The sequence below is a fragment of the Martes martes genome (assembly GCF_963455335.1).
Source record: "Martes martes genome assembly, chromosome: 10".
Lineage (NCBI taxonomy): Eukaryota > Metazoa > Chordata > Mammalia > Carnivora > Mustelidae > Martes > Martes martes.
The window spans coordinates 100,703,768-100,730,523 of record NC_137898.1 but is presented as its reverse complement, the minus strand read 5'-3'; the positions used below and the strand labels follow the sequence as shown (position 1 = coordinate 100,730,523).

The 26,756-nt window shown below is 57.6% G+C and overlaps 1 protein-coding gene across 2 annotated transcripts in view; it reads right to left on the bottom strand.

The window, feature by feature from the left end:
• Positions 1-7,414: 7,414 nt before the first annotated feature.
• The window catches only part of NECTIN1 (nectin cell adhesion molecule 1), a 63,906-nt gene continuing 44,564 nt past the window's right edge, over positions 7,415-26,756 (bottom strand). Inside the window, exons 2-6 of one of the 2 annotated variants that reach the window (XM_080817838.1) lie at positions 23,509-23,859; positions 22,715-23,017; positions 22,174-22,291; positions 20,705-20,856; positions 7,415-11,703 (exon numbers count right to left, since the gene is read on the bottom strand). In XM_080817838.1, the coding sequence (XP_080673964.1) occupies positions 11,156-11,703; positions 20,705-20,856; positions 22,174-22,291; positions 22,715-23,017; positions 23,509-23,859 (1,472 nt within the window). In that variant the 3' untranslated portion in view covers positions 7,415-11,155. The remainder of the gene's footprint in view (positions 11,704-20,704; positions 20,857-22,173; positions 22,292-22,714; positions 23,018-23,508; positions 23,860-26,756) is intronic. The other variant, XM_080817839.1, reaches the window with a different exon arrangement.

The window sequence follows — 26,756 nt, the reverse complement described above, 5'->3', positions numbered from 1 at the left end:
GGCCCCCCCCCTCCAGGTATACGCCGATCAGAGATGAGGGTCGCATGCCCCAGAGTTACCTATAAGAATGTCGTGGCAGCTTTATTCATAATTGGCCCCAACCGGAAACAGCACACCTCTCTGTTGGTGACAGAAGTAATACACGGCAGTGGAGTCGCACAACGCAATGGCACGCAACAAGCAGGTACACGCCTCGTGGATACGTCTCACAGGCACCGTGGGGGGCGGAAGAAGCCAGACACCCCAGGAAGTGTGTTCTTTGTATGATTCTGTTCCCGTGAAGTTCCCAAATGGGGGTATTGTCTGGGAGGGAGCTTGAGTGAACATCTGGGTGGGGGGAGCGTGATGTGGGTGTGTACGTGTGCAGTTGTACCCTTAAGGTTTGTACACTCTCTTGTTTGTACGGTATTCCTTAATTAAAAAAACCACGTAGGATGCCTGGGTGGCTCAGTCAGTTATGCATCTGCCTTTGGCTCAGGTCATGATCCCAGAGTCCTGGGATCGAGCCCCGCATCCCTGCACAGCAAGGAGCCATAAATACATACATACGTACGTAAATAAAATCTTTTTAAAAATTAAAAAAACAAAGTAAAGTTAAAGGCAACAAAGTAGTAAAACCTTACACGGAATCCTGGTAGGTAAAACAGACAGAAGCCGAGACCTCTTGCTTCCCACCTCAGGAGCCTCCTAGGGCATTTCGGCAGATGCCACTCTGGGGGACACACTGGGAGCCCTTCCCCTGGAGTAAACATGACCTCAGGGTTCTCAATCAGGGCCATGCCTTGGAGGGACACATCCCAGTCCCTCCACGCCTGTGTCCCTCTCAGGAGCTGGTGGGTCCTGGGGGAAGATGCAAATCATGGTGGTCACCATGTAGCCAGGAGGGCACAGAGCTGGGCTCCTTCCTGGGACTTGGCAAGTGTCCTAAAACCTGATGTCATTTCCGTGACAGGTCCCGTTTCTCTGCCGCAGTTGGCTGCTTAGGGCAGATAGGCCGTGGGGAACATAATAGTCAGAGATAATTCCCGCCTAGCTTGACTGGACCGAGCACTCACTCTGTTCCAGGCGTTGTGTTACGTCTTTACAAAGGGGATGATTCTCCTTTAATCCCCACAGCGGCCCTCTCTGGTAGGTGCCACTGTCATCTGCTTTATAAATAACTTTCTCTAAATACAATGGTTTTTATTCATCTCAGCAGTCTCTTCTCAGAGCGTGAGTTATAAAGCTCAGGGAAGGCAAGCAACTTGCCTTAGGTACACACAGCTGAGAAATGGTGCAACTAGGGGGGGACTCAAGGTCAGCTGGACCCTCAAGCCCACCTCTCTCCTTTCGCCAGGGCTTCAGCAGATGTCTGCTGTGAACAGAACTGGTGATAGAATCATCTGAAAGGACTGCGCCAGGCTGAAACGCTGACCCCGCTCTTTAAGGTAAATGGATAGCAGAGAAACATGAAAAGCACCACATTAAGGGGAGAAAATAGCCCAAGTACTGGGTGAGTGAGACCTGTTTAGAAGTAGCACACATGAAAAAGATTCAAAGGTTTACCCATCCATCCCTCCCTCCACCTGTCCACTCAACCACCCATCCACTCATCTGTCCTCATCCATCCATCCATCCGCCCACCCATCCACCTGTCCATCCATCCGCCACCCATCCATCTATCCTTTCTTCCATTCATCTGCCCATCCACCCACTCAACCGTCCACCCACCCACGCATCTATCCATCAACGTATCCACCCGTCCATCCACCCACCCACCCAGAAATTTAACCACCAGGATGAGCCCACGCCACCCGGTGTCCTGTGTCACTACCATTATGGAGGTCAGCTGGGTTGGCTGTATCCACCATGTAAGAGGGAATGGGCCAGGTTCAGGGAAGACATACAGATAATCCCCACCCCCCATCTCCCATCCCCTGCTGGTCAGATCTGTTCCAGGAATCATATTTTATCCCTGGTCCTCAGAATGAGAGGGAGCTGGTGCTGTGTTGTTGTTTTTCCAAACTGTGGAGTATCAGGGACTTTTTTTTTTTTTAAGATAATTTTTAAGAGTGGTTTTAGGTTCACAGCAAAATTGAGGGGAAGATATAGATATTTCCCATATACCCTGTGACCCCATTATGCACAGCCTTCCCTACTACCAAAGTCCCACCAGAGTGGTACATTTGTTACAATCCATTTTGTTACAATCAACAGATTTCTGTTGATACATTATGACCACCCAAAGTCCATAGGTAGAGGGGGTGGGGGGAAGGGTAAACTAGGGGTTGGGGATGAAGGAGGGCCCTTGTCCTGCTGAGCACCGGGTGATGTAGGGAAGCGCTAAATCACTATATTGTACACCTGAAACTAGTATCACACTGAAAGTAGCTGGAATTAAAATAAAAACTTAAAAAAAGAGAAAAATTTCAAAGTCTATAGGTAACCAGGATTTTTTATGTGACTTTGAGAGCTTGCTCTGTGCGGGGCATTGTGATAATGCTTTTCCGTAACGACTGGTCAGCTGAGCCCAGCCTTGAACCCAGGTTTGCCTCTCAAGTTCAGGCTGCTAACAGATGTGTTGCTAAGTGGCTTGGTGATTACAGCAGAGGGATAAGTATATGAAGAGGTTTGGCCAGGACTAACCATCTCCAGACATTTGAAGGGCTGTCTTAGGAAGGTCAAGGAATTACCAAGGGTGAAACTTAGTGGAGGGAAATCTCATCTCAATAGAGGAGTTGCTCAATGATGGTGGGCCTAACTTGAGAGGTAGTGAGCTTCCCGTCATCAGAGGTAACTGGGATGCTTGAAGGAAAGCCCCACCTTGAGGGATTTTGGGCCATTCCACCTGGTAGGTCTTCTGACTCTCACTTTGATAAGTTCAGTTTGGTTCCACCATTATGGGGTACCCAGTGTGTGCCTGCCCTGGGCCGGGTGCTGGGGATGAATTAGATGTGCTCCCAGCCTTTAAGAGGCTTACAGCCCAGTGGGGGAAGGCAGCTAGTGGGTTCTAGTCCTTGCTGACTCTTGTTGGCCGTGGATGCTCTCTTGGGGCTGAGGGTCCTGGGAGCGTAGCACAAGGGGAAGGTACTGGTCACTAAGGGGAGCGTGGGTGTGAGTTCGGGCTGAGGGGACCCCAGCATGTGGTCTCTGAGTCAGCCATCCCCGAAGGCCTGCTCCCTGTGGAGCAGGATACCCTCCTCAGAGAAGGCCTCTAGGGCTCCCTGGGGCCGGTCCTCAGACAGAGGGCTCTCCGGGCACAGGCTGGCCATCCTCCCCTCTGCCTTTCCCAGCGCATCCCCCATCATCTCACAGAACTGCTACTGGCCTTCATTGGGGAAAAAAAAAAAGCGCGTCCACTTCCTCCCAGATGGTAACACTACGCAGCAAGAGTCTCCCTTCCAGGAGGGCCTGTTGGAGCCCCTGCCCGGTCTTCTAACCTACTTTGCCTTCTGACGGGGACTCAGACACAGGCACGGAGGAACGGTCTACCTGCAGAGAGCCTGCGTCCCGAGGACTACAGGTACGTCCCCATCCTGGCTCCCTACTGTCCCCCACTGCTGTCACTAGCAGCCAGGGCCCAGGTGTCAGAGCTGAAGGTGATGATCATGATCAAGGTGATTCACAGCCCAATGAACAGCACGTTTGGCCCCCTACCTCTTACGTGCTTCACCCACCAAATCACCCACCTTGCCACCCGTCCATTCGGTTTCCTTGCTCAGGCCCTGCTTCTTCCTCAGTGACACCTGGCATGGCCTGTGCTTCTGCACTATTAGAGTCTGCTGGGTGGCCTGTTGACGATGCGCCCAGAGGCTCTGACTCCATTAATGGGGGCTGGGGCCTGGATGACTGGTGTTTTTAAGTCCCCCGTGACTCAGGCATGCGTGTGCAGGGTTCACTTCTTTGGCTCAGTGGAGCCTGTGATGTGCATTGATGGTACCCTGGAGCTGGTTCCCCAGAAGGGCTGTTCCTGAGCCTCCCTGGAGGAGATCAAGGTGAGCTGGGGACGCACCAGGATGAGGCCCTGTGCTGTGGTGCACCTGTGTGCTGGGGAGGGTGTGGTTGGCGGAGGGGAGGGAGGGAGGAGGGCAGTGCCTCAGCCTCTGCGCTGGGAGGCGGTGGAGTGGAAGTAGAGTGGGGATTGGCCCACTTGATGGGTAAATCAGGCTGTAAATCAGGGCAGAAAATTGGGTTTGGGGACCACAGAAGCCAGTACCAAGGTAGAGCCCCAGGACTGGGTCAGGGCCGAGGTGCCTCCAGGAGCAGGGTCTCCCCGCCAGCTTTCACAGAAGCCTTTCCTCCTGCACCCTTTCCCCTGACCCACCTACCTCCCATTCTCCAAACACACGGCAGATATCACCTGGGATCATTGAGATTTGTAATAAGAAGCATGTGTTTGGTCTTTGTCCTGGTTCCTGGCACAGAGCTCCTAAAACCCTCGGAATTTCCTAAGTGATAAGCGTGATAAAGGTATCTTGATTCTCATAAGAGATCCTTTCAACCACACCTGGGTTTTTAAGTTAATGAAGTTTGGAAAACGCCTAAGAATGGGGGCTGGCTGCCAGGGGAACCAACCGTGCGATTAGAAGGTTGGAACTTTCCGCCCCACCTCTGACCTCCAGGGAGGAGCGAGGGGCTGGAGATTGAGTTCAGTTATCCGTGGCCAATAATTTAGTCAATCATGCCTGTGTCCTGAAGCCTCCATAAAAGCCCAAAGGGACAGGGTTTGGAGAAGCTTCTGACTTGGTGACCCCACGCAGGTGCGGGAAGAGAAGCTCCTCGTCCCTTCCCACGCGCCTTGACTTAAATGCAGCTCTTCTAGGAATTACAGCTTTTTCTAATAAACAGGTGTTCTACTGAGTTAACTGGTTTCCTAAGTTCTGTGAGCCACTCTAGCAAATTAATTGAACCCAAGGAACCTCTGATTTCTAGCCCGTGGGTCAGAAGCACAGGTGACAAGTTGGATGTGACCCTGGCGTTTGAGGGGGGTGGGCAGTCTTGGGGGACTAAGCCCCTAGCCTCTGGGATCTGATGCTCCCTCCAGGTCGACAGTGTCTGGATTGAATTTATTGCTCGGTGGCGTGGAAGAAAACACACATTGGCAGTGGCGTCAGAATCCTATCATCTTTTCTGCTCGACACCAAATGTGGCTCCCACAAACTCCGTTTATAACCCACGGGGGTTCACACTGCTCCGTGAGCGAATTGAAACTGGTGTCAGGTCTAGCATTCTCCAGAGTTAGGCTGGTGCCACTCCCTTCCCTGGCTTTCTTTCCCCTCCTGCTGCTTGAGACCTGGCTCTGGGCCCCTGGGCTGGTTCAGCGCATGCGTTCTGATGGTCTGGTCCCCAAGCCTTAGCTTCCTCTCCTGGGTTCAGTTCTCACTGGGCCGAATGAGCATGTTCGGCTAGAATGATCTTTTAGAACTAATATAAGATGCTAAATTCTCAAGTTAGCCTGGGATCCTCTTAAACACTTCTGGTCTGGAGAACTTTAGGCCCGGGGAAACATCACAAGCCTTTCAGACCTTCCCAAGTAAAATGAAGACATTCTTGTTCTGTGCTACCTGTAGGGCTTTACGCACAGTTCTGCGTCGACTTGTGGCCAGCAGGCACTGGCTGTTTTGGAATTTGGGACCCCTGGACGCTCGGAATTTTTTGAAAGCAAGCACTCTGGGAGGGACCATCACAGGAACTCAGGAGTGGCCTTGCCCAGAGTGGCCAAATGAATGAATGCATGCATGAGTAAAACAATGAATTCCTCCGTTCATCAAGTTCATTCTCTTCGCCATCCTACAATCAGAGTGGTCGAGGTAAGGAAGAAGGGAGAGAGGCCTCCATGGTACCCAGAAAGGAGCTCTCGATGCCCAGTTATCTTGGACCCAGGCTCACAGCTGAAGGCAGTGGTGGGCACACCCCAGGGGGACCTTAGCCACACAGGTGGGTCCTGTCCCCAGGTCACCTAGCATTTTGTCCTCTGGATGTGGGGACAGGGCTGAGGGTTGAGGTTTGGGCAGAAGGAGCCTAACGAGCAAAGTTCTTCCTGAGCCTAGCTCAACTAGCATCTAGAGAGTGAGGTGGGCCCTGTACTCCTGGGACCCTGGGGGAAGGGGCCGGATCTGGCTTCCCTGGCCCGAAGAGCCTGTGCCTGGGACTAATTGGCTGGCCCTCCTTCTGCTGCCGGGGAAAGTCTTGGCTAATTTGCCGGAACGCTCTAGTTAAATGCCAATTAGGACGTTCTGTCCACTGCTCTTTTCCAATATATTAATAATGTAATTAAGCATTTATTGCCTGCGCAAATTAAAAATTAACTTAAACGGACAGCCTGGAAAACTGAGGAAGTGACCACTTAAACAACCAATTTGCATCTCATTCGAGAACCAGCATCTAAACAGTCTAGGGTGCTGGTCTGGCCTCCCAGTGAGGGGCCCAGCCAGCTGCCAACAGCTGCTGGCTCCTTCTCCACGCCTGATTCCCCGATTCTGCCTGCCCCCGCCTCCCCGCTCCACTGGATCCTAGGTGTGGAGGATGGGCTTCAGCCCAGATGAGCCAGAGGGCTTTCTAAGTGGCCACCTTGGCCTCCAGCATCCCCCCCTCCCCCCAACCTTCCTCAGGGGCGAATGGTGTGGATTTCAGTGAAAGGAGATGCTACTGGTGATGATGGGGGGGGGGGGATGGAGGTGAAGTCCCTGCCACTCCCACCCAAGACCGATTTGTCCTGCATTCCAGCCCAGGAGATGGGAAGCAGATGGTGCTGGAGTGGGGAGGGGAGGTGACCAAGGAAGGAGGAGCCCTTCCCTGCAACCAGCCCCCTGGAGAGACGAGGAGCCGGGTCTCTGGCAGAGAGAGCTGGCAGGGGACAGGTCCTGGTGGTCTCCTCAAAACAGAAGATGAAAGGATAAAGCTCCCCATCTCTCCCCTGTCCCCAGTCTGTCTGACATGACAGGTGTGACAGTGCTGGTTTTCTCCTCTAAACAACGGCAGGAGGGGACTTGGCAGGAAGGAGCAGGACAGCAGGGAGTGGGCGAGAGGGGGAAGTGTGCTGCTGTGGGGCAGGGAGGCAGGGACTAGGGCCAGCCGGGGCCGGTGGGGGGAGGGCTGCCTCAGCCAGCCCCCAGCCTCTCAGGCTGCGTGTCCTGAAGTCCTCCCCACCTGGGCCTGCCACTGCTGCCCACAGTCTTCCTGGGGGTGGGGGAGGCTTCGTGGCAGCTTGTGTTCTGGGATGAGGTCTCAGGCAGGCCCCTCACACCAGGGGCGGGCTCCTGGAGGGGTCTGCGTCGCTGTCCCAGAAAACACGGGCCCCTGGTGCGGGGTGGGGGCTCCTTTCCCTTCACTCCCCTGCCAACCTGTCTCCAGCTTGACCCTGTCCCCACGCCCATGGCTGGGGACCAGGGCATAGCCACTGTGGGGAGGTGAGGAGTGACACAGACAACCAGGGTTGTTTTAAACACTTTATTTATAAAAAAGTACATTTTTTTCCCTCAGTACATTTTTCAACCCATCTTTTTTTTTTTTATACAAGTAAAAGGGGGTGATGCAAACACCCCCTGGGTCAGAACCAGGAGAACCTGCTGGGCCGTCCCAGGGACCAAAGACGACACGGTGACGAAGAAACCGAAGGCAAGGTAGCGGGTTGCACTCAGAGGTGAGGAGTGGCAGCTTCTCCTGGATTTTTGTTTCCATTTTATACAAAAAGAGGAAACCATTGTTTTCTGGCCTAGAATCCTGTTCCTCACAGCAGGGGTCAGAAGAGCAGCAGCACCGGTGGGACAGGGGCTCCTCTGGCCTTCCGGTGGGACAGCAGCAGCGAGAGGCCCAGGGACCCCAGTGCCTCGGCTCAGGGCCTGCCCCCCTGGGGCACCCGTGGCCAGAGCAGGGCTCTCTGTGGGTGCGGGGGCCTGGGAGGGTCCTGCCCGGTCCTTCGTAGGAGCGGGCTCCTGGTGGCAGCTGGGCTGCAGAGGTCTGTCTGGGCCCCTGGAGGCCTGCGAGCGCCCCCCACCCCTGCCCCTCGGGTGAGCTGCCCACATCCACCGAACACAATTCCCGATTCCTCTGCTTGGAGGACGGCAGAAAAAAATTATTGCACCAGTGGCTTGGGCACGTAGGAGGAGGTTGGCAGAGGGGGCACAGGGCCAGGGAAATGAGGCTCCCACGAGTCTCTCTAATGGCCTGAGCACTGGGAATTCACCTCTCTCCTGTGGGGCTTTCAGCAGGACCTGCCCAGTCCTCTGCCACGGCCGCACATGCGCACCTGTGTGTGCCCGGGGCACGTGTGCTTGGGTCTGTTGGGGGGTGGGGATGCCCCGTGCGTGCGTGGACGGGGCTGGAGGTGGCTGCGCTTGCCTGCTCACCATCACCGCTCCCATGCTGCTGCTTTTCAGCTCCTTCTGATGAAAGGAGACTCAGATGCTTTGTTTACACATCAGAACAATATCAAAATCTTAAAGAAATGGGTGGGGGTCAGGGAGGGTAACAAGAGGCAGGGTGACAACTGGGGGACGCCTTGGCACAACGAATACCAAGTTTATTTCATTTCCAGCAAAGGCAGAAGCTCAGCTCATGCTGGGGCATGAAGGAGAAGCGGAGCGTCCTCGTCTCTGTTGGGCCAGGCCTCCCCGCCGCCAGCGGGCTGTGTCAGGGAGCCCAGCAGCAGGTCCCACCTTCCCGCAGACTCGGGGCACAGAAAACCCCGCCTCCCCAGGCCCGAGTGCCAACCCCTGCCTGCCTCATGCCTACCTTCAACCCCCGAGTAGCAGCTGCCTTGCCGGGAGTGCCGCTGGGCTCCCGGACAGGCAGCAGCCTCCCACATGGTCCATGCCTGGGGCATCGGTCCCACAGTTTGTGCTTTGCTTGGGGGGAGGGTATGGAGGTGTCTTAAAGGGGACTCAGTGCTTTGGCTGGGCCCAGGGGCCCTCCTAAGTACATCATATAAGGAGGAACAGGGATTGGCAGTGCAGGGTAAGGGAGACACAGGAGGAAGAGTTCTTTGTTTCATGGTTTCAAGAAGACAGAGAATGCCTCTATCAAGTAGGCCCCCGGGCACAAGGAGACCAAACAGAGGGGCCAGAGTGCCGTGAGGTGGGATGTAACATGGAGAAAGCCCTCTGCCCCGGCGGGGAGGGGGACACTAATACTGCCAGGAGAAGCAGCCCAGCTCCTCCACCCCGCTCTGCCCTGTGGCTAGAAAGACCTCAGAACGTTCTCCTCCAGCTCCACCCCATCCAGTACCCCCAGTGCCAAGAGGGGAGAGCTGCCCCAGGGCTGGCATGGCTTCAGACTTCTGCTACGTGGCTACTGGGCAGCCAGGGCTGGGGTGAGGGCAGTGGGGGCCAGGTGAGGGTGGCCCAGCTGGTGGGCCCAGGGTTGCCAGGGCAGAGACAGGGCTGGGCAGGGATTCAATAGCAGCACCAGGGCAGGGAGGAGCGGGGTGCTGTGGCTCCCTTGGGAAGCCTATGGCAGGGTAGGTCGGTGCCCGTGGGGCACAGAGTGGTCTGCTGCCTGCCCCCCCAACACTTGCCATCCCACAGAGCCCTGGACAGCCTGGGTTGCGTTAACTGGAACCCTAATGGGCGGGCGTGAGCCTGCCTCTCCCATCCCAGGGTCTTTCCTATCCAGAGTGCTGGGGGGACCAGGGTGGGCAGATGGAGGAACTGAGGCACTTTGAGCTGGGGGAATGGAGAGGGCTGGGAGGGACCTTTCCCCCACTGTACAGACAGGAAGCCCTCGTCTTGGGTGACTGATGGGGGACCCAGAGCCCCATTCAAGGAGGGAACCTGTAACTCAAAGGGAAAGCTTCCCTAAGGATCCCCTACCCCTTCCCCGTCCCAGAATGGAGACCAGGTATAGCTGAGCTGGGAGGGGAGAGGGGAAGGTGGTGAGGGGTGAGCAGGAGCTCCTGAATCTGGATTCCTCTTGACCCCACTCCCCTTGCATTTCCGGCAAGCCCAGAACATCTGCATTGGCCTTGGCAGGTGGGCTGCCCGCTGTGCTCTTCGTGTGTGTCTGCAGAGCTTCTACTGTCGACTCCCTTCCCCACTGACTGGTGGTACTCGGTCACCTCTGACACCTGGACATGCTAGGGACCCCAGCCCTGACTCTCCAGGGGAATCAACAGTTACCAGCACTTGACAGGTAAGGGAGAAATGGGAGAAACTCCCCTGCCGAAAGAAGCATTTTGGGGCCAGCCTGAGCTCCTAGGGTAGAGGCTCCAGAGAGCTCTGGTCCCTGGACGCTTCTGAAGGCGCTCCCCATCCTCCGCTGGGAGGGGAAAAGGTGGAGCAGAGAGGGGTGGGCCCCCGGCGCTGTCCAGCCTGCCGGGGCATGTGGCCCCGGGGGAACGAGGGGCGGACATGAGTGGCGAGTGTGCATGTAGGTGTCTGTGTTATGCGTTGGTAGAGGCATATGGGAAGCATGGGCCAGGGTCCACCCGGAGCCCCACTGCATGGGGATTAGATAGGGGTCAAGAGGAGAGACACACCAGAGCTGGGCCAACTTCATTCTCTGTCGCCCAATGAGGAAAAAAAATGTAAAACCAACCTCGCCAGGAAAATACACTGCCCAAGGCCCTAGGTGGGGACCTCAACTCGATTCACATAACGAACAAGACAACCCTGGGTGCTTTGGAGAAGCCTCTCCCTGCCTCTCTGGTGCAATGGCCGTCTAGACCAGGGGTCTAAGCTCCCCGCTGCTCATGGCAGGGAGGACTGGGTTCCCTCTCCCTGGGAAAAGAGGAGCAGCAGCTGGGGGTAGGGCGGGGCTTTTCCCCTCAGAGCCCCCCTCAGCCCTCCACCCCCAGTGGGAAGGACGCAAACAGATTCCAGTGTTGGGGGGGTGGGGGAGGGCTGGCTCCCCAAACCCTGGAGGGGTGCCCAGGTACACAAGACAAGAATAGGGCTCCCCGCACAGAAGGCAGGCCGAGGGTCGGGAGAGAAAAGGTACAGCAACACCAAAGCCACAGTGAACACAACAGCATGGGGAGGGCGGGGGACGGGGAGGAAATCAAAACCAAGCCAGGTCGTATGTGCCCTGGGCTCCCCGTTCCCCAGGAGTGTGGAGCTGGCTTTGGGCAGCTGGGTGAGTCTCTGCTGAGCTCCCGGAGGAGTGGGCACAGGGGTGGGCAGGGGGCGTGCGGGTGGGGGCTGGGGAGAAGGGCGCAGACAGAGGCTCTGGAGAGGGGGGGCTACACGTACCACTCCTTCTTGGAAATGAAAGACCCGTCGTTCTGAGAAACCATGTTCTCGGCCAAGTCCAGCTGCTCGGGGTCATACTGGTAGCCCAGAGTCCGGTCCCCGTAGCCGTCCTGACGGGCCTCCACCTCATCCACGGTGAAGTAGGGCCGCTTGGCGTCCTCGTCGTATTTGGGGTGGGGACCGCCCACCTTGCGCTCGCCCCCTCCGCCGCCCTCCTCCTCCTCCTCTTCCTCGTAGCTGCTCCCACCCAGAGGGCCGGGCTTCTTCTCATCGTCCGAGTCATCCGGGTACTGCAGGTTCTGGGCCATGGGCGGGTGGTGCTGGGGGATGCCCGCCTTGCTGTAGCCATTGCCGTACACGTGCTTCTTGGTGCTGTAGTCACCCTTGAAGGTGTGCCGGCGCCGGCGCAGGGCCACCACAATCCCGCCGACCACGATCACCACCAGCAGGATGCTCCCTGCCACGCCCCCAATGATGGCCGTGGGCACCGGCCCGGCGCGCCGCCCGTGTTCGGGAGGAGACGGGGTGTAGGGGAACTCTGGGTGAGGAAAAGACATGGAAGGGGAGTGTCAGTGTCTGTTCTTGGGGGGAGTGGGCAGGGGTGGCAGGGAGGCAGGGGATGGAAAGGCCAGGAAGCAGGGGGCGCCCAAGGCCCAAGGGCAGCAGGATTCGGCAGGCTTCTTGGCGCCCGCCCCCGGGAGCCCCGCCCCCCCGGAGCCCCCACCCTGCCTTGGGGAGCTCCTCACCCCTCCAGGAGCCCAAGGTACTGCGGTGTTGCAGGTAGAGCGAGAGGAGAGGCAGAGTGCTGGAGCCCCGGAGCCTCCGTGTTGGCTTTCTCCTTGGCTGTGGTGCCTGCTAGACCACCCCCACCAGTGGTGCGACTGGACCCAGCGTCCCCCTAGCCGCCAGTCACCCTCACAGCACTGCATGACGTAAGTGTGCTATTACTTTCTATTCAGTTCAGAAGGGGACGAGGCTTAGAGAGGTTGAATGACCTGCCCGAGGCCACCAGCCAATGATGCAACACCAGTTCTTTCTTTTGCAAAGAGAGCCTGTGCTGGACACCTGCAGGTCACTGGGTGCCCACGTTTGATTTCACTGTGTTCCCTAGCGCACACGGAAGAGGATGGGGTTCCCGGCTGGCCCCAGGGACGCCCTGTGAGTGCCAGAAACCAGGGCTGTGGTTCTTGGCAGCGGTCCGGCCCTGCAGAGCAAGGTGGGTGCCGAGGGCGCTGCCAGCCTGGGCCAGGGGCAGAAGATGCTCAGCGTGGCTGTGCAGGAGTGAGGTGCACGTGCACACATGGTGGCGATGACGCGTACACACAAGGGAGTGTGACAGAGCACACCCTGGCCATCATGGCAGAACGCACATGCACAAACGTGCATCCCGACGACAGGGTGGAAAGGAGGAGGCAGGAGAGGTGGAGGGAAGAGAAAGGAAGCGGGAGGTGGGAGGGAAGGCTGGCGGGGGGGAGCGGCTGTGGTGTCCCTTCTCTCTCCTTACAGGGCCTTCCTTGCCAGAGGCCGAAGCGGGCCGGAGGGGAGGCCGAGGGAGGCGGTTCCCAGCACCACCACAGGGTGGCACCGGAGACCACGGCTGACCCGGGTCAGGAGCGCTGTGGGCAGGTTCCGGGGGAGCCTGGGAGGGCTGCCAGGCTGTTCTGAGCCCTCCTCACTCAGGCCCAGGCAAAGGTGTATGGTTTGGGCATCTGTTCTGGTCTCTGGGAATTGGTTCCTGCCAGCTCACTCCCTCAAATGGGCATCACCCGCTCTAAGGGAACCTGCTCTTCCTATGAGCCCGTTCCCTCCTTCCAGAGGGGAAGCTAGCCCCTGTGTGGGAGTGGGTGGGGTGCTGCCTGCAGCAGGCGGAAGCAGGCCCAAGATTCTAGAAGAGGAAAGGACTTCTGGGAGTTCAGGCTGGAAGGCCTAATGAAAACAGAGGCCAAAAGAAGGGGAGGCCATTTATCTGCAGTCACATGGCTGAGCAGGGACCACCCAGATGCTCCTGTTCTGGCCTCTCCCCCAGGAAGGAGTTGGCAGAGAGAGGCACAGCCACTTGTCACCACTGTGTCCTCCATGCAGGTCACCAAGTGGCTGCCCAATAAATATTTACTGAGTATTTGTCCTCACCGCCTACTTCCAGAACCGTTTCCCTGGAACTTCAAGCTTCTGCTGCTTCACTAGGTCCCATCTGTTTACTGCCTTTAAAAGGGCTGCACACCTGCTCCCCCACAAAGTGGGAGTTGCCTCCACAAGGCGTGCCCAAAAGGCAGTTATCAGGAACCTAGCCTCTGTGCTTTCACCCAGCCTGCTAACTCTTCAGTTCTCACCTCTAACCTGCCTCATCACTTCACCCATCCACCCACCCATCTACTGATCTATCTACCCACTGGTCCATCCACTAATCCAACCATCCACCCACCCACTCATCTGTCCATCCATCCACCCATTCACCCACTCAACCATCCATCCGTCTGTCCACTCATCCATCCATCCACCCATCTACTGATCTATCTACCCACTGGTCCATCCACTAATCCAACCATCCATCCACCCACTCATCTATCCATCTACCCACTCATCTATCCATCCATCCACCCATCTATCCACTCAACCATCCATCCATCCACCCACTCATCTACCCATCTACCCACTCATCTATCCATCCATCCACCCATCTATCCACTCAACCATCCATCCATCCATCCACCCACTCATCTATCCATCCACCCATCCATCCATCCACCCACTCATCTATCCATCCACCCATCCACCCACTTATCTACTGATCTACCTACCCACGGGTCCATCCACTAATCCAACCACCCATCCACCCACTCAACCATCCATGCAACCATCCACCCATCCATCCACCATGCACCCATCATCTATCCATCCATCCACCCATCTATCCACTCAACCATACATCCATCCATCCACCCACCCATCTATCCATCCACCCATCCATCCATCCATCCATCCATCCATCCATCCATCCACCCAATTATACATCCACTCATCTATCCATCCAACCACCCATCTATCCACTCAACCATCCATCCATCCATCCACCCACTCATCTATCCATCCACCCACGCACCCATCCATCCATCCATCCACCCAATCATACATCCATTCATCTACCCACTCATCTATCCATCCATCCATCCATCCACTCATCTATTCATCCATCCACTCAACCATATATCCATCCACCCACCCACTCAACCATCCATTCACCTATCCACCCCCTCAAACATCCATCCATCCATCCATCCGTCCATTCATGAATCCATCCATCCACCCACCCACCAAGCCACCCAGTCATCCCTCTACCTGTCTACTCCTCTATCCATCCATCTACCTATCCAGCCATCTACTTCTCTACCAATCCATCCATCTACCCAATCAACAAACATCTATGGAGCATCTGTTTTGGTGGTCACAGAATACAAGAAACAGCCTCCCTGGGGAACCAAATGACACCCTAGAGACAAAGAAGCATGCAGACAGTCAAGGGCACTGGCAGAGAGGGGCCTCAGGAGTACAAGGGAGGGAGAACACTGTGGTCTGGAGTTAGCAAAGGCTTCTTGGAAAAGACTTATGCCAAGCCTTGAGGATGGCAAGGACTTGGAGAGGCCAAGAGAATAAGAAAGGCATTCACATGGAGGGACCTACCTTTCCTTTCAAATTTTTCCATCTAATCCTGTTGACTCTTCCTACTCAATATTTTATCACTTCATGCCAGGTTTTACTGTAGGAGATTCCTGAATCTCCCACCTCCATTTGGTCTCTGTGTCCTTTGAGTCGCTCTGTCCACAGTCACCAGGTTAATTTCCAGTGTGTAGACACTACCACTTCCTTCCTCCATGAGTAGCAATGATGTCCCCACTGCCCGTGGACCGTGCCAGTCTGGGCTCCACAGCTCCCATCATGCCACTTAAACTTGGCTATGGCTAACTTCCCAGTCTTGCCGTCCAAGTTGATTCTTTACTGCAAGCCTCTGCTTGTGCTGTTGGCCCTCCCAGGAATGCCCTTCCTCATTCCCTCGTGCCCATTTCCATTCTTTCAGTTTTTGAATGGCTAAAGTTTTTTTATTTTTTATTTATTTTTTTTTTTAATTTTTTTTAAGGAATGAGGAAAGAGGAGAGGGGTTGGGGAAGTGGTAGCCCCATGATAATTTGGGACTGATTCTATTCATGTATGTTATAGCTGTGTGTGCAGTCTAAGTTCCACTATATTTATTTTTACGCTTTCTGCGATGGCAGAGATCCAAGGAAAAAATAAAGCTCTCTGACGTTTTACTTGACTAGACTGAATTTTTTGGGCCCCGCTAATCACGGTATGGTAGAGTTTGCTGTATTAACCTATTTCGTGAGAGCAGCTTGTGTCCCAAATTAGTCTGTAAATTCAAATTCAGAGTAAATCTAGAACCTGACTACTTCCCACCATCGCTCTGTCCCTAATCCAAGCCACCATCACCTATCACTTGCATTAATTTCTTAAATATTTGAGAGCGGAAGAGAGCGAGAGCTTGAGAGAACGAGTGCGAGGAGAGGGAGAAGCAGACTCCCTGTGGAGCAGAGAGCCTGACACGGAACTTGATCCCAGGACCCTGGGGTCATGACCTGAGCCGAAGGCACACACTTCACCGACTGAGCCACCCAGGTGTCCCTGTCACGTGCATTACTGCAACGGCTGTCTAACTGGCTTCCTTGATTCCTCCTTTCCCCTCCGGAGACCATCTTGAACACAGCAGCCGCGGAGGTCCTGTCACATGTGAAGAGTTCAAAGCGGCCGACACGACCTGGGCCTCTCTGCTCCCCACCTCTGATTTCATCTCTTGCTTTCCTCCTGGCTCACTCTGCTCAAGGCTTACCCAGGGCCTTGGCACAGGCTGCCCTGTACCCCGGCAGACTCTTCTCTAGATGTCTCATGGTCACCCGCTCACCTCCTTCAAGGCCTGGCTCACACTCCTCACTGGGATCCCCTTCTCGCCGAGGCCTGCTCCGACTGCCGTGTTTCCAAGCGCGGCTCACGAACCCTGCCCCAGCCCTTATGACCCCTTGATCCTGCTCTTCTTTTCTCCATGTCACTTTCAACAGGACCACGTGATTTTTCGAATGTGGTTCCTCTGTCGTTTGCGGTCTGTCCTTCTGCACTAAAACATGAACTCCAGAGGGACAGGGACTTGGCCTCACTGAGGTACTCCCAAGAACCTCGCCTGCCTGCCAGGTGGCCAGAGATCAAGAGTATTTGTTGAATGGATCGTTAAGGCAAGGCTTGTCTTAGAGGTGAGCCTCTGGGTGTCTTTCCCCTCTAGATCCTTCTGTTTCACTTCCCCCCCCCCCCCAAGCCCTAAGGAGGTTTACTCTTCCCTGAGGATCTTTTGGGAACAAGGGAACCCTGGTTATTTTGGCTGCTTTGCGTCCAGGCCAGTCTAGGTTAGAAGAAGGGCTAAGGGGACCTCCTGGCGCTGCGGACGGACTTCGGATGCCAGGTGAGGGCACAGAGGGAAGCGCTCTGGCCTCAGGAGATGGGGCTGGGAGGTCCCGGAGAACTACGGCTCCCAGGGTGCACAGCTGTGGCCGCAGGGAGGGTGGGAAGGCCTGAGGTCAGGCTCTGGGAAGCCCTGACCTCCCGAAGTAGCCGCGGCAGCTGTGCATCGCGTCATCGGGCAGGGCCTTGTCATGCTAGAGCAGGACCCCAGCCCTCCCAGGGGCCCGGATGCAGCCACCTGCGCACTGATTACCCCCAGCATGCTGCCATCCACCAGCCCGGCCTCCCGTGTGCACACTCAGCATACAGACAGGCGCCTGCCGGCTTGCCAGGGCATGTTTACACACTCAGAGGCACACACCCACAATCACGCCCTGGCACGTGCCATTGCAGGCTCACACATATCCTCCGTTCCAGATGGACCCTGAAGCCCCACCAACACTTGGTCCTAAGAACTCCCAGTCTAAGAGGAAGACCCATTTTCTTCACCCCGCAGTGGTCACCCCCAGTGGATGAGCCTGGGACGTCACTGGAAGTGGGAACTGGGGCAGACACCCTCCCTGCTCTGCCCCTGGAGTGGCCTGGAGACTCTCCTCCAGACAGCGCCAGTCCAGGGCTAGACGCTGCCCCATCTAGCCTCTAAAGAGGCTATAGTCTGGCCAAGGCCATACCCTGAGCACCTCTCCCCCACACTCCGCGTTACCCCAGAGGGAGAAGGGAGGGGAGCTTGCTGGTTTGTTTTGGGACTACAGGGCTAGCCCCGTGAAACTGCTCCTCAGCACTCAGATCCTGGAAATGGGCTCGTCTGAGAGCCCCCAGGCGCTGTGAACATGTACACACAAATTTTGGTGAGTCTGTCCCCCCCGGCCCCGTGGCCGCAGCACACGCCTGCTGCTTCCCATTAGGGACACCCTCACTGTACAGCCCCTAACCAGTCCGTGGGTGCCATCCACGCAGCCTCTCAAATGCTTGATCTAAGCCGCCTGCCTCCCCACGCTGCTTCTCTGCTGAGAACCCTCCAGAGACTCCCCTTGACAACACTGAGAAAGCCCCACTCCTTCCATTCCTGCCCACTCGGCTCCCACAAGCTTTCCCTGCCTGTGAACCCCCATCCTCCATCACTGCCCACTCACTCGTCTCTGTAGAAACAACTCAAATGCCACCTTCCCCAGGACCCAGGGCCCTGAGAAGCCCGTGCTAAAGTGTGTCTGTGTGGGGGCAGTGCCCTGCACATGCGTGCCCTGCACACGCACGGGTCTTTGGCGCACACCCTGCTGCCCGCCGCCTCCCCCCACACCCCAGCTGCTCTTCATTTTCCTCTCCAGATGCGCCCAGGGCAAAGCTATTACCCGAACGGATGGCCAGGATGAAAAATTAAATTTCCACTTATCCGTCTCGCTCATGCATTCCCTCCTGACTAGTGGGGCTTGGAGCCCAGGGCATTGCTGTGCCCCTCGGATGGGGCCCCCAGAGAATGTGACAGACACTAGCTGATGCTGGATGAGGTCTGGTGGTATTGGCGGCTGCTCGGAAATTGTCCGTGAGCCCGAGAACACGCAGCTCTGAAAAGGTTCCGGCTTCCTGGCTGAGCCCTCCAGAGGGGATGCGAGAGCTTCCCTCCTTCCCTCGGGATGGCCAGTGAAACCGCTCCTGGGACCATCAGTGAGTGATTCAGTGAGCGTCATGCTTCCTCGGCTTCTGCCTGACTGGGCTGTCAGTAAGGGTGTCCTTAGGCAAGGCCCTTCTCACCACTCCTGCGTGTGACTTTGGTTACCCCCCACCCCCTGGTCCCACTCAATACTTCTGGGGAGCACAGGAGGAGAGGCTATGTGCCTCCTCTAGTTGGAGCCCTGGGCAGCTTGGTCCCCCGCCCACGGGGCCAGCGAGGCCCGACCACAGATCCCATGCGGAGCACCCCTGCAGCCATCAGCGCAAGGAGATGGCCCGCCTCCACAGCTGGTTTCTTTCCTCTCTGTTTTGGAGTCCGGGCCCCTGACAAGTGCCCCCTCCCCTTCCTCCCTGCTCCTGGACCTGGTGTGACTTTGACGAGCAACCCTGCACTCCCGGGCATCCCACTTCTCCTGAGCTTTGGGAGAAGGGAGGCTCTACCTTTGCTGGCCCAGCCCTGCCTCTGGGTAGCACCCCTTGGCCCCAAAAGCCTAGAAGGGCCTCTGGCTGGTCCACTCATGCCAGGGGTAGGATCACAGGGCAGGTGGGGGGGGTCACTGCTCCCAGGTTTCTCAGTCTCCTCCCCTGATTTCCTGGTTCGCAGCTTCGCCAAAGAGCCTGAGGGGTGGAGGCCGACACAGTGGTCCCCCAGCTGGGGGGGGTGGTGGACCAGGATGCTGGTGGCCCCCCAGTGGAGAAGGTACCACCACTCAGTAAGGGCTTGGCATGTGTGAGCTAGCGGAGCAGGCATCTGGCCTGAGCTAAGTGTGATGATCTCTGTATGACAGACTGACAGGCACAGCCACAGGCACATACAACCGAGGCCCGTCTGCGTGTCCCTCCTAGGATGCGCCTCGCGGCGGTGTGGTCATGCTCCCTTATCAATACTCCTCACTCCTCATCCTGTCTTGCCCGTGGCCCCCATAGCCAGAGCTCGGGCCCCTGTGAGGCTCCTACCGAGCTCGGCCCACATTTTTTCTCCAGGAGCGGAGAAGCGTGTGAATCTGCCCTGACCTCCAGCCCAAACCCGAGCCTGGAGGACAGGCTGCCTTAGCTTTCCCTGGGTTCCTCCTCGGATGCTCCAACTACCTCAGCCAGTCAGAGAGCAGAGGGCAGGGGGTTGAAGAGGGCAGCAAAGGACCAGGGACGCCACCTTCCCGGGTGAGGGTGAGACAGACTGGCCCCGATGGCTGGTCAGCGCAGGCCCCACACACCATCCGGCTGCTCCCTGGGCAGCTGTGCCTGGACATACCCACAAAGGAGGTCTCCTCCTTTCTGAGACCCAGGCCCAGAGCTGGGTCCTCTCCAGGCCGTGCCCGAGTCCTGTGCCTGCCCTCCGGTGAGCACGGTCCGACCGCCAACACTCCCGAGCCTGGCTCCACAGCTCCCTGACGTCACTTCCTACGCACAACATGCACTCTCTGACGTCACTTCCTGTCCATCTTGGCGGCGGCAGGAGCATGACACCACCTCCCTAGCCAGGCGCTTCTTTCTGTCACTTTCCTATCCTGCGACCAGCTCAGCTACAATGTTAAAGACGCCCCCCGTTCCGGCTGTGAACTTGTGATGGCAGCTGTACCCCTCTATTGGCTTGTTTTGATCCTTCCATTAATCATGATAATGACAGACATCGAGATACTAATCACAGAGCATGGGCCATTTGTTGACAGACTGGTCTGCGCTAGGTACTCGGCCCACATTTTGCGCATTCTGACAACAAGGCTTCCAGGCACCTCGAGGACCTGTCCACGTCCCAGGGGTCTGACGCTGGCGCCCATGCTCCTTTCACGGCCCATGGCAGGCCTTCCCCAGAACATCCTAGCTCCTGTGCTCCCTCCCTCGGGCCCGAGAGGTCAGGTGGCTGAATTTCCTTCTTCTGCACCGACACAGGGATGCAGGGAAAACGGCGTTTCAGTCCGGGGGCGGGGGGCACAGGACCACCATGGCTCTGGGCTAGCTCCTCGTTTTCCCTCCAGTGTCCCTGCTTGGGGTAAGCCTCGCCGGGCCACCCACGTGGGTTTCCTGAACTGCAGGAACAGAGGCGCTCCAGCTGCCAGCATCACAGGACACGGGCAGCTCTAACACCGCCCCCGACCGCCCCCCGACCCCCCCCCCAGCATTGCTGCAGACGGCGCTTACTGCCTCCCTCCGACCCCTCTCTGATCGGGGGTCACCCTGTCTCGCACAGAGCCTTGTAACAGAGGGAACAGAAAAGCAAAGCAGGCCAATGACCAGAGCTCAAGGGGGAATTGGAGGAGGAAGAGGAGACATGGTCATCTTCCTGCCATGACACAAGCCAGAGGTGGGGGACGTCGGTAGTGGAGGAGGCATGGGTGGGGAGAGAGAGGCCGGGCAGGGGGGCAGCTTCCTACCTGTGATGTTGACCTCCACCTGGCCCGAGCGTGTGCCGATGGGGTTGGTGGCCTCACACACGTAGGTCCCTGCCAGGCTGTAGTTGATGGGCCCCCTGAAGAAGAGGGTTCTGTTCTGGGCCTCCACGCCCTTGGGGAGAGAGCCATTTAGCCTGCGGGGATGGGGAGACAGGGCAGAGGGTTACGACTCTCCCCGCCAGAAGCTGCCCCAGTGTCACCCAACTCCTCCAAGACTCCCAGCCCTTTTGCTGAATGAATAAGGGGCAGGGTCTGTCTTGGAAGAAAGACGAACAGCCCCAACTGTCATCTCCCTCATTTCACACTCAATGGTCCCAGCACTGAAATGCAGACAGGACCGGAAGGTACTTGTCCCACTGAACTGATGAGAAACTCTAAGTTCACGGTCAAGGAACACAGCTCCTTGTGACAGAACTGGAGCCCAGGTCTTTGACTCCTGGCACAGTGCTCTTCCGACTAGGCCTGGTTTCTTGGGTTGCTGGTTTAACGAGCTGCTCGCGTTAACCCCCTCGCGGAGGAATCGAGTCCCATTTCACTATCTCATTGTCCCGCTAGACACATCACAGGCCTTTCTCCTGGGGAAACGCAGGGAACTGCCTCCTGATCCACGAAGCTACGGTTCCGTTGGACCTAGCACCTCCCAGGCACACAGGGCTGACACTGGCAAGCCGGCCCTGGCGACTTGCACCTTCAGAAGCGCTTCCGGTTCCAGGAAGTGGATGGAGGGTGAGAGTGAGCTAGGGCAAGCCAGTGCCCTCAGCCTCCCGGAGAAAGAGTACAGACACAATGTGGCAGCCATCTCCTGGCCATCACGTCAGCCTGCTTCTTGGCTTCCCCACACCCGTCTTTCTATGTGTTCCATCCAGCTAGTCTCTGGAAAGACCTTGGCTCAGGCCATCAGAGCCAACTGCAGGAGTGGACCAGACCCTCTGAGAGCCAGGTTCAAAGACTGGGAAGCCAGGAACCAGAGGATGGGATAAGGGACAAGCACGCCATGAACACAGGCATGCTGGGCTGACGGCTGCCCTCTCCTTGAGAATCTGGGGGTGCTGGAGAGAAGGAATGGGAACAAAGAAAGATCTGGGATGCTCCAGAAAGCCAGCTTCCCTGGGGACACCTCGATAAAAATAAATACCGGGGGCTCGGGTGGGAGTGACTCAGACTGAGATCACCAAAGGAAAACGACAAAATTCTTTATTAGGGAGAGGAAAGCAGGCAGATCATGAGGGAATCCCCCTCTGGCAGAATGGTTTATCCCACTGACCCTGCTGCTGTCAGATGTGGGGGTGTATGCATACGGGGTCTCTCGCAGCCCCTCCCCTTCTCGCTGAGAAATCTGAACCAAGACCCTGATTTCCTTCCCACTTAATGCTCCTGGAGGTAGGGTGGGGTATCTCCCTGTGACTGGCTAGGGACCTTGCTGGGAGCCCGGCCCACCCCAGAGCACTTACGTGGTCCAGTGGTACTCGGTGGCGGGGGGGTTGGCATCAGCTTTGCACGTGAGCTTCACGTCTGTTCGCTGCAGGTACCAGTTCCCATCAAAGCCCTCAATGGTCACCTCGGGCTCGTCTGTGGGGCAAGGGATGATGTTTGAGAAGGGGGAGGTCAGGAGAGCAGGGCTCAGGGTGAGGGAGCCTCGGACAGGGAAGGGAGGAAGGACAGCAGTGACATGGAACCAGCTAGAAGAGGGAGAGAGAAGGGGAGAGGGTGGTGATCATGGACCCTCAGAGCAGAAGCAGCAAGGGGACTGAGGAAAGGACGAGGACAGATGAGCCAAGGGAGGAGATGGGGGAAGAGAGGAGGGAGGCCAAAGCACCCCCAGGAAGAGAGAGGGAGGGGAAGGCTCGAGAGGCCAGAGAAAGGAGGGGCGGGGAGGGGAGAGCAGTAGGAGACGGAAGCGAGGAGGAGGAAGGGCTGGCATGGGGGGAGGTGGGTGGACAGGGGACGGCGGTGCCCACCCCAGGGAACCAGCCCGCCCTGCGCCCTGCTCACACTGCACGTTGAGGGTGAGGCTCTCTCGGAAGCGGTCCATGTGGTAGTTGACGATGCAGGCCAGGGACTGCTGGTGGGCTTCCCGGCTGGGCACCAGGCGGTAGCGGCTGATGACGGTCACTGTGCCGTTGGGGTTCCGGATCTCCTGGTACTCCGCTTCACCCTTCAGACGTGTTTCCCAGGACACCACGCTGGGAGGCTTCCCGTTGGCCGAGGTGCAGGTGGCCACCAGGACCTTGTCGTCCTGCCCCTTCTTGGCTCGAAGCACCGCCTGGGTACCCTCCACCCAGTTGGTGGGTTTGGCTGCGGGGAAGTGGAGAGAGCCATGGGACCAGCTCCACCGCCTCACCCAAGGTGTGTGGGCCCCGGACGCCCCCCTGGCCATCCTCGCCTCTTGGCAGTTCTCTGGGGACAGCTTCACACCTAACCCACGTCCTTCCTGCTCCATGGCCGAGACCCGCTTCTGTCAAGCAGAGGCCTTCTCAGAGCCTCGGCCTGCTCCAGCCAAGGGCTCCTGCCCTCCCGGAGGTGTCTGCTTCCTGGCCACCCACAAAGCCCCCAGGTGGGGCTCCGACCTGAATCCCGATCTTCAGCTCTGTCCACGGCGAAAGCCCTACCCCCAACCCCAGTGAACTGTGGCCCCACCGGGCTGGCAGGGACCGGAAGTGCCACGCCTGGGGCTCGGGGCACAGGCCAACCCAAGGCGAATGACAGGGCCACTGAGGCACACGGCGAGGACGGCCAGGCCCCGGGCCCCCCGCACGAGCAGGGAGGGAGGGGTCGGGCCAGCTTACCCATCACGGTGAGGTTGAGCTGGCTCTCTCGATTGCCGGCGGGGAAGGTGGCGAACTCGCAGATGTAGACCCCCTCGTCGTCCAGCTCCAGGCGCGAGAGGCGGATGGTGCCGTCGGCGAAGGAGGGCCGCAGGAACTCCACGCGCTCGCGGTAGGGGTTCAGCACCGAGACGCCCATGGCCGGGTTGTAGATGGCCACATTCTGCTTAGAGCCATTGGTGGCCTTCTGCCACGTGACCTGGGTGATCTTCACGCTGGACAGCTGGTTGGCGAAGCTGCAGTGCAGAACCACGTCCGTGCCGATGAAGCCGTACATGGAGTCGTTCACCTGGACCACCTGGGCCTGGGGGCCTGGTCAGAGGACACGCGGGGGGCGGTCAGCGACAGGCACGGCCCCCCGCCCGCACTCCCCGGCCGCTGCTCCCCTCTCTCCGCCAGAACTACTCTTCGGATGCTGATCACAGAAACACTGATTGCTGGTACTAAAAGCACTCTGGGCGATACTGAAAACTACCGAGGAAACCGCGCCGCCCAGGATCCCGCCACGCAGAAATATCACCAATGATTCTGGAGGAAACGTCCTCTTTTACTTTCTTCTCTCTACATTTTCCCTCTATTTCTGCGCATGACTTTCCTTCCCTCACACAGAGCCAGAATCATACACTGGACGCACAGTTCCAGAAGCTGCCCTTTCCCCTCATGACACATCGTGGCTGCCACCTCACGGCGCTAAACTCACGCTGCCTCCCTGGTCTTGGATGAGGAGGTCAGCGCTCTGTCTTCTTGGGAGCTGCCAACCTCATCCCCTTCCCGGGCTAGAAGTCCCCTTCTGGCAAATGGGGCATAAAATTCAGTCCTCCACCTCACGGCGTTTGCTAGGAGAACCCAGTGGGATTGAGGAGAAAGTGTGTCAGGAGACAGGAAGCGCTGCCCACATGGCTCACGGTGGCTGCCATGATGGCCATCCCCACAGGTCTTCTCCTCAGAGGCTGAGTGCCTATGGGCTGGGACAGCATGGCTCTGTCCCTCTCGCCCAGCCAGGCAGGGGGAAGTAGGTGCTGCACAAGGCGCGGCCTCCTCCAGCTCCTGCTCCTTCACAGTCTCGTTCAAATGTCTTGGCTTTCAACATCCCCTCATCTATACTCTGCCTCTCTGTCCCCATCTCTCCACACGCCGATGCCTTCCGACTGTGTCAGACCGGGCCCCTCCTCAGAACACGCCATGTTTGCACGTCCCCCCTCCCTCCTCCTGACACTCCCAGACTCTTACTCATGCGGTTCCCTAGAAGGCCCCAGAAGGCTCTTCCCCTTCTCCACCAATGGATCTCCCACCTCGGGAAGCTTCACAGACCCTCCCCACCATTACAGATCTTTTCTGGCTTGGAATGTGGTCGTTCATGCCTCTGACTTCTCCCTGAGCTCGGGATCCAGATCCTTCCCCCTGCCACATCCCCAGGGCCTGGCATCTGGCACACAGTAGGTGCTCAGTAGACATTTGTCGCCAGAAAATTGTAACGGAAACCCGCAAGAATAGAGACTTGCCAAGAGGAGGGAGTGATCAGTGGCATCAGATGAATGAATCAATCCCCCCCAGTCTCCTCCCTGCTGACTTCATTCCCACTAGAAGGGCTTGTTCGAGTTTCGCTCGAACCCTGAACTCGGGGCAGCCATCCCCTCCGGCGGGTCTCTTCGGGGCTCATTCCTGAGCTTTGTTCCTGGCCGTGCCTCTGCACACTTTGTGTTGTCACATCCTTACTGACCACCATCAATAACAGCGATGCCAGGCCCTGGACTGACCCAGCAGCAGGGGGATGGCCTCGGTGGTCCCCCAAGGGAGACTGGGGTTCAAGACTGGAAACTTGGGGTTCCTTTTTGCCCCTGCATGGTGGAGACACACAAGCAGGGCACACTCTTCAGAGGGCTTGGAAGACCATGGCAGGTGAAAGCTGCCCTCCTCAGAGGGTACAGGCCTGTCTCCTAGGTCCCTACAGCACCCTCTGCCTTTGGCGTACAAATACGTGCTCAGAAATGCTTGCTGAATACATAGGTCTTTGGCCCCTGCCAGCCAGGCCCTTGCCTTGCTCTGGAAGTTTCCCTGGTGCTCCTCACTTCTCTATGCCTGTTCACATCCACATAGACCCTTCAAGGCCCACCTGGGGTACCACACTCCTCCCCTTCCCGCTGTCCTTTGGGCCCTTCTGTGGGGTTCTGACGTGCCCCCGGGCAGAGAGCACTGCGGGCTGGCTGGAGTCCGGCGGAGGCAGCATCCATCAGGGAGTCAGGAGAGCTGGGCTCTGTCCTGCTCCATCTCGAGCTGGCCTTGGGACCTGGGCCAGTCACTTCCCCCTCCGAACCCTATTTTCCTCCTCTACAGGGGAGCAGGCTGGACTCCCCCAGTCTCAGTGGTCCCTTCTGGCCCTGAGTCTGATTCTCCGAACTATGGCCCAGCCCCACTGGGGCTCCACCCCGGATCGAGTCCCGAGGTGAGGTCAGTGGGCCAGACAGCCCAGTGCTCCTGCTGACTGGCCAGCTGGCAAGCAGCTCGGCCCTAGGCTCTCCCAGCAGGGTAAGTGGGTGCTCCCTCCCCTCCTCCCCAGCCTTCACTCACCAACCTGCTGGAGGTTGCCCAGCAGGTGAGATAATGTGGGTATAATTGGGGAACTTTCACCACACAAAGCCAGAAAACAGGAAAAGCCAGTTGGGGGGGTTTGGGCGATAGGCTGGGGGTTGGGGTTGGGGTGTGGGCACCAGGAGCCATCTGGGGATTGGTGCCCGGGCACGGTGGGGCTTACAGCGGGACATAGCCCACCAAGCCTGGCTCAGCCCTGGTTCCTGTCCCACAAAGACGCTGCCATTCACTTGCTGTGTCTTCAGCAGTGACCTCACCCTTCAGAGCTGTGAATGCCAGGAGGGAAGATCACGGACAGCGGCGGGGCGGGCACTAGAAGGGGCTCAGGCGCCCCAGCGGCCCTGTCTTGTCCATCAGTGCCTAAGCAGACTGAGGCAGCCCTCCCCACCCTAATGCCTGTTTTGAGGTGAAGTCTCCTCTCTCCTCTCCAGAGGCAGCCCCATGCGGGGCCAGTGAAGAGAGTGCCTAGTACAACTGCTTATGGCCCACAAAGCCGGTTCTCCTGGCCCTTGCCCCTTCTGCCCCAGTGCCGAGCGGGCAGGCCAGAGTGGGGGAGGGCCTCTAAGGAGATCGGCTCATTTTGATGTTGGCCTCTCTGCCTACAGTCCACTGGGCACAGG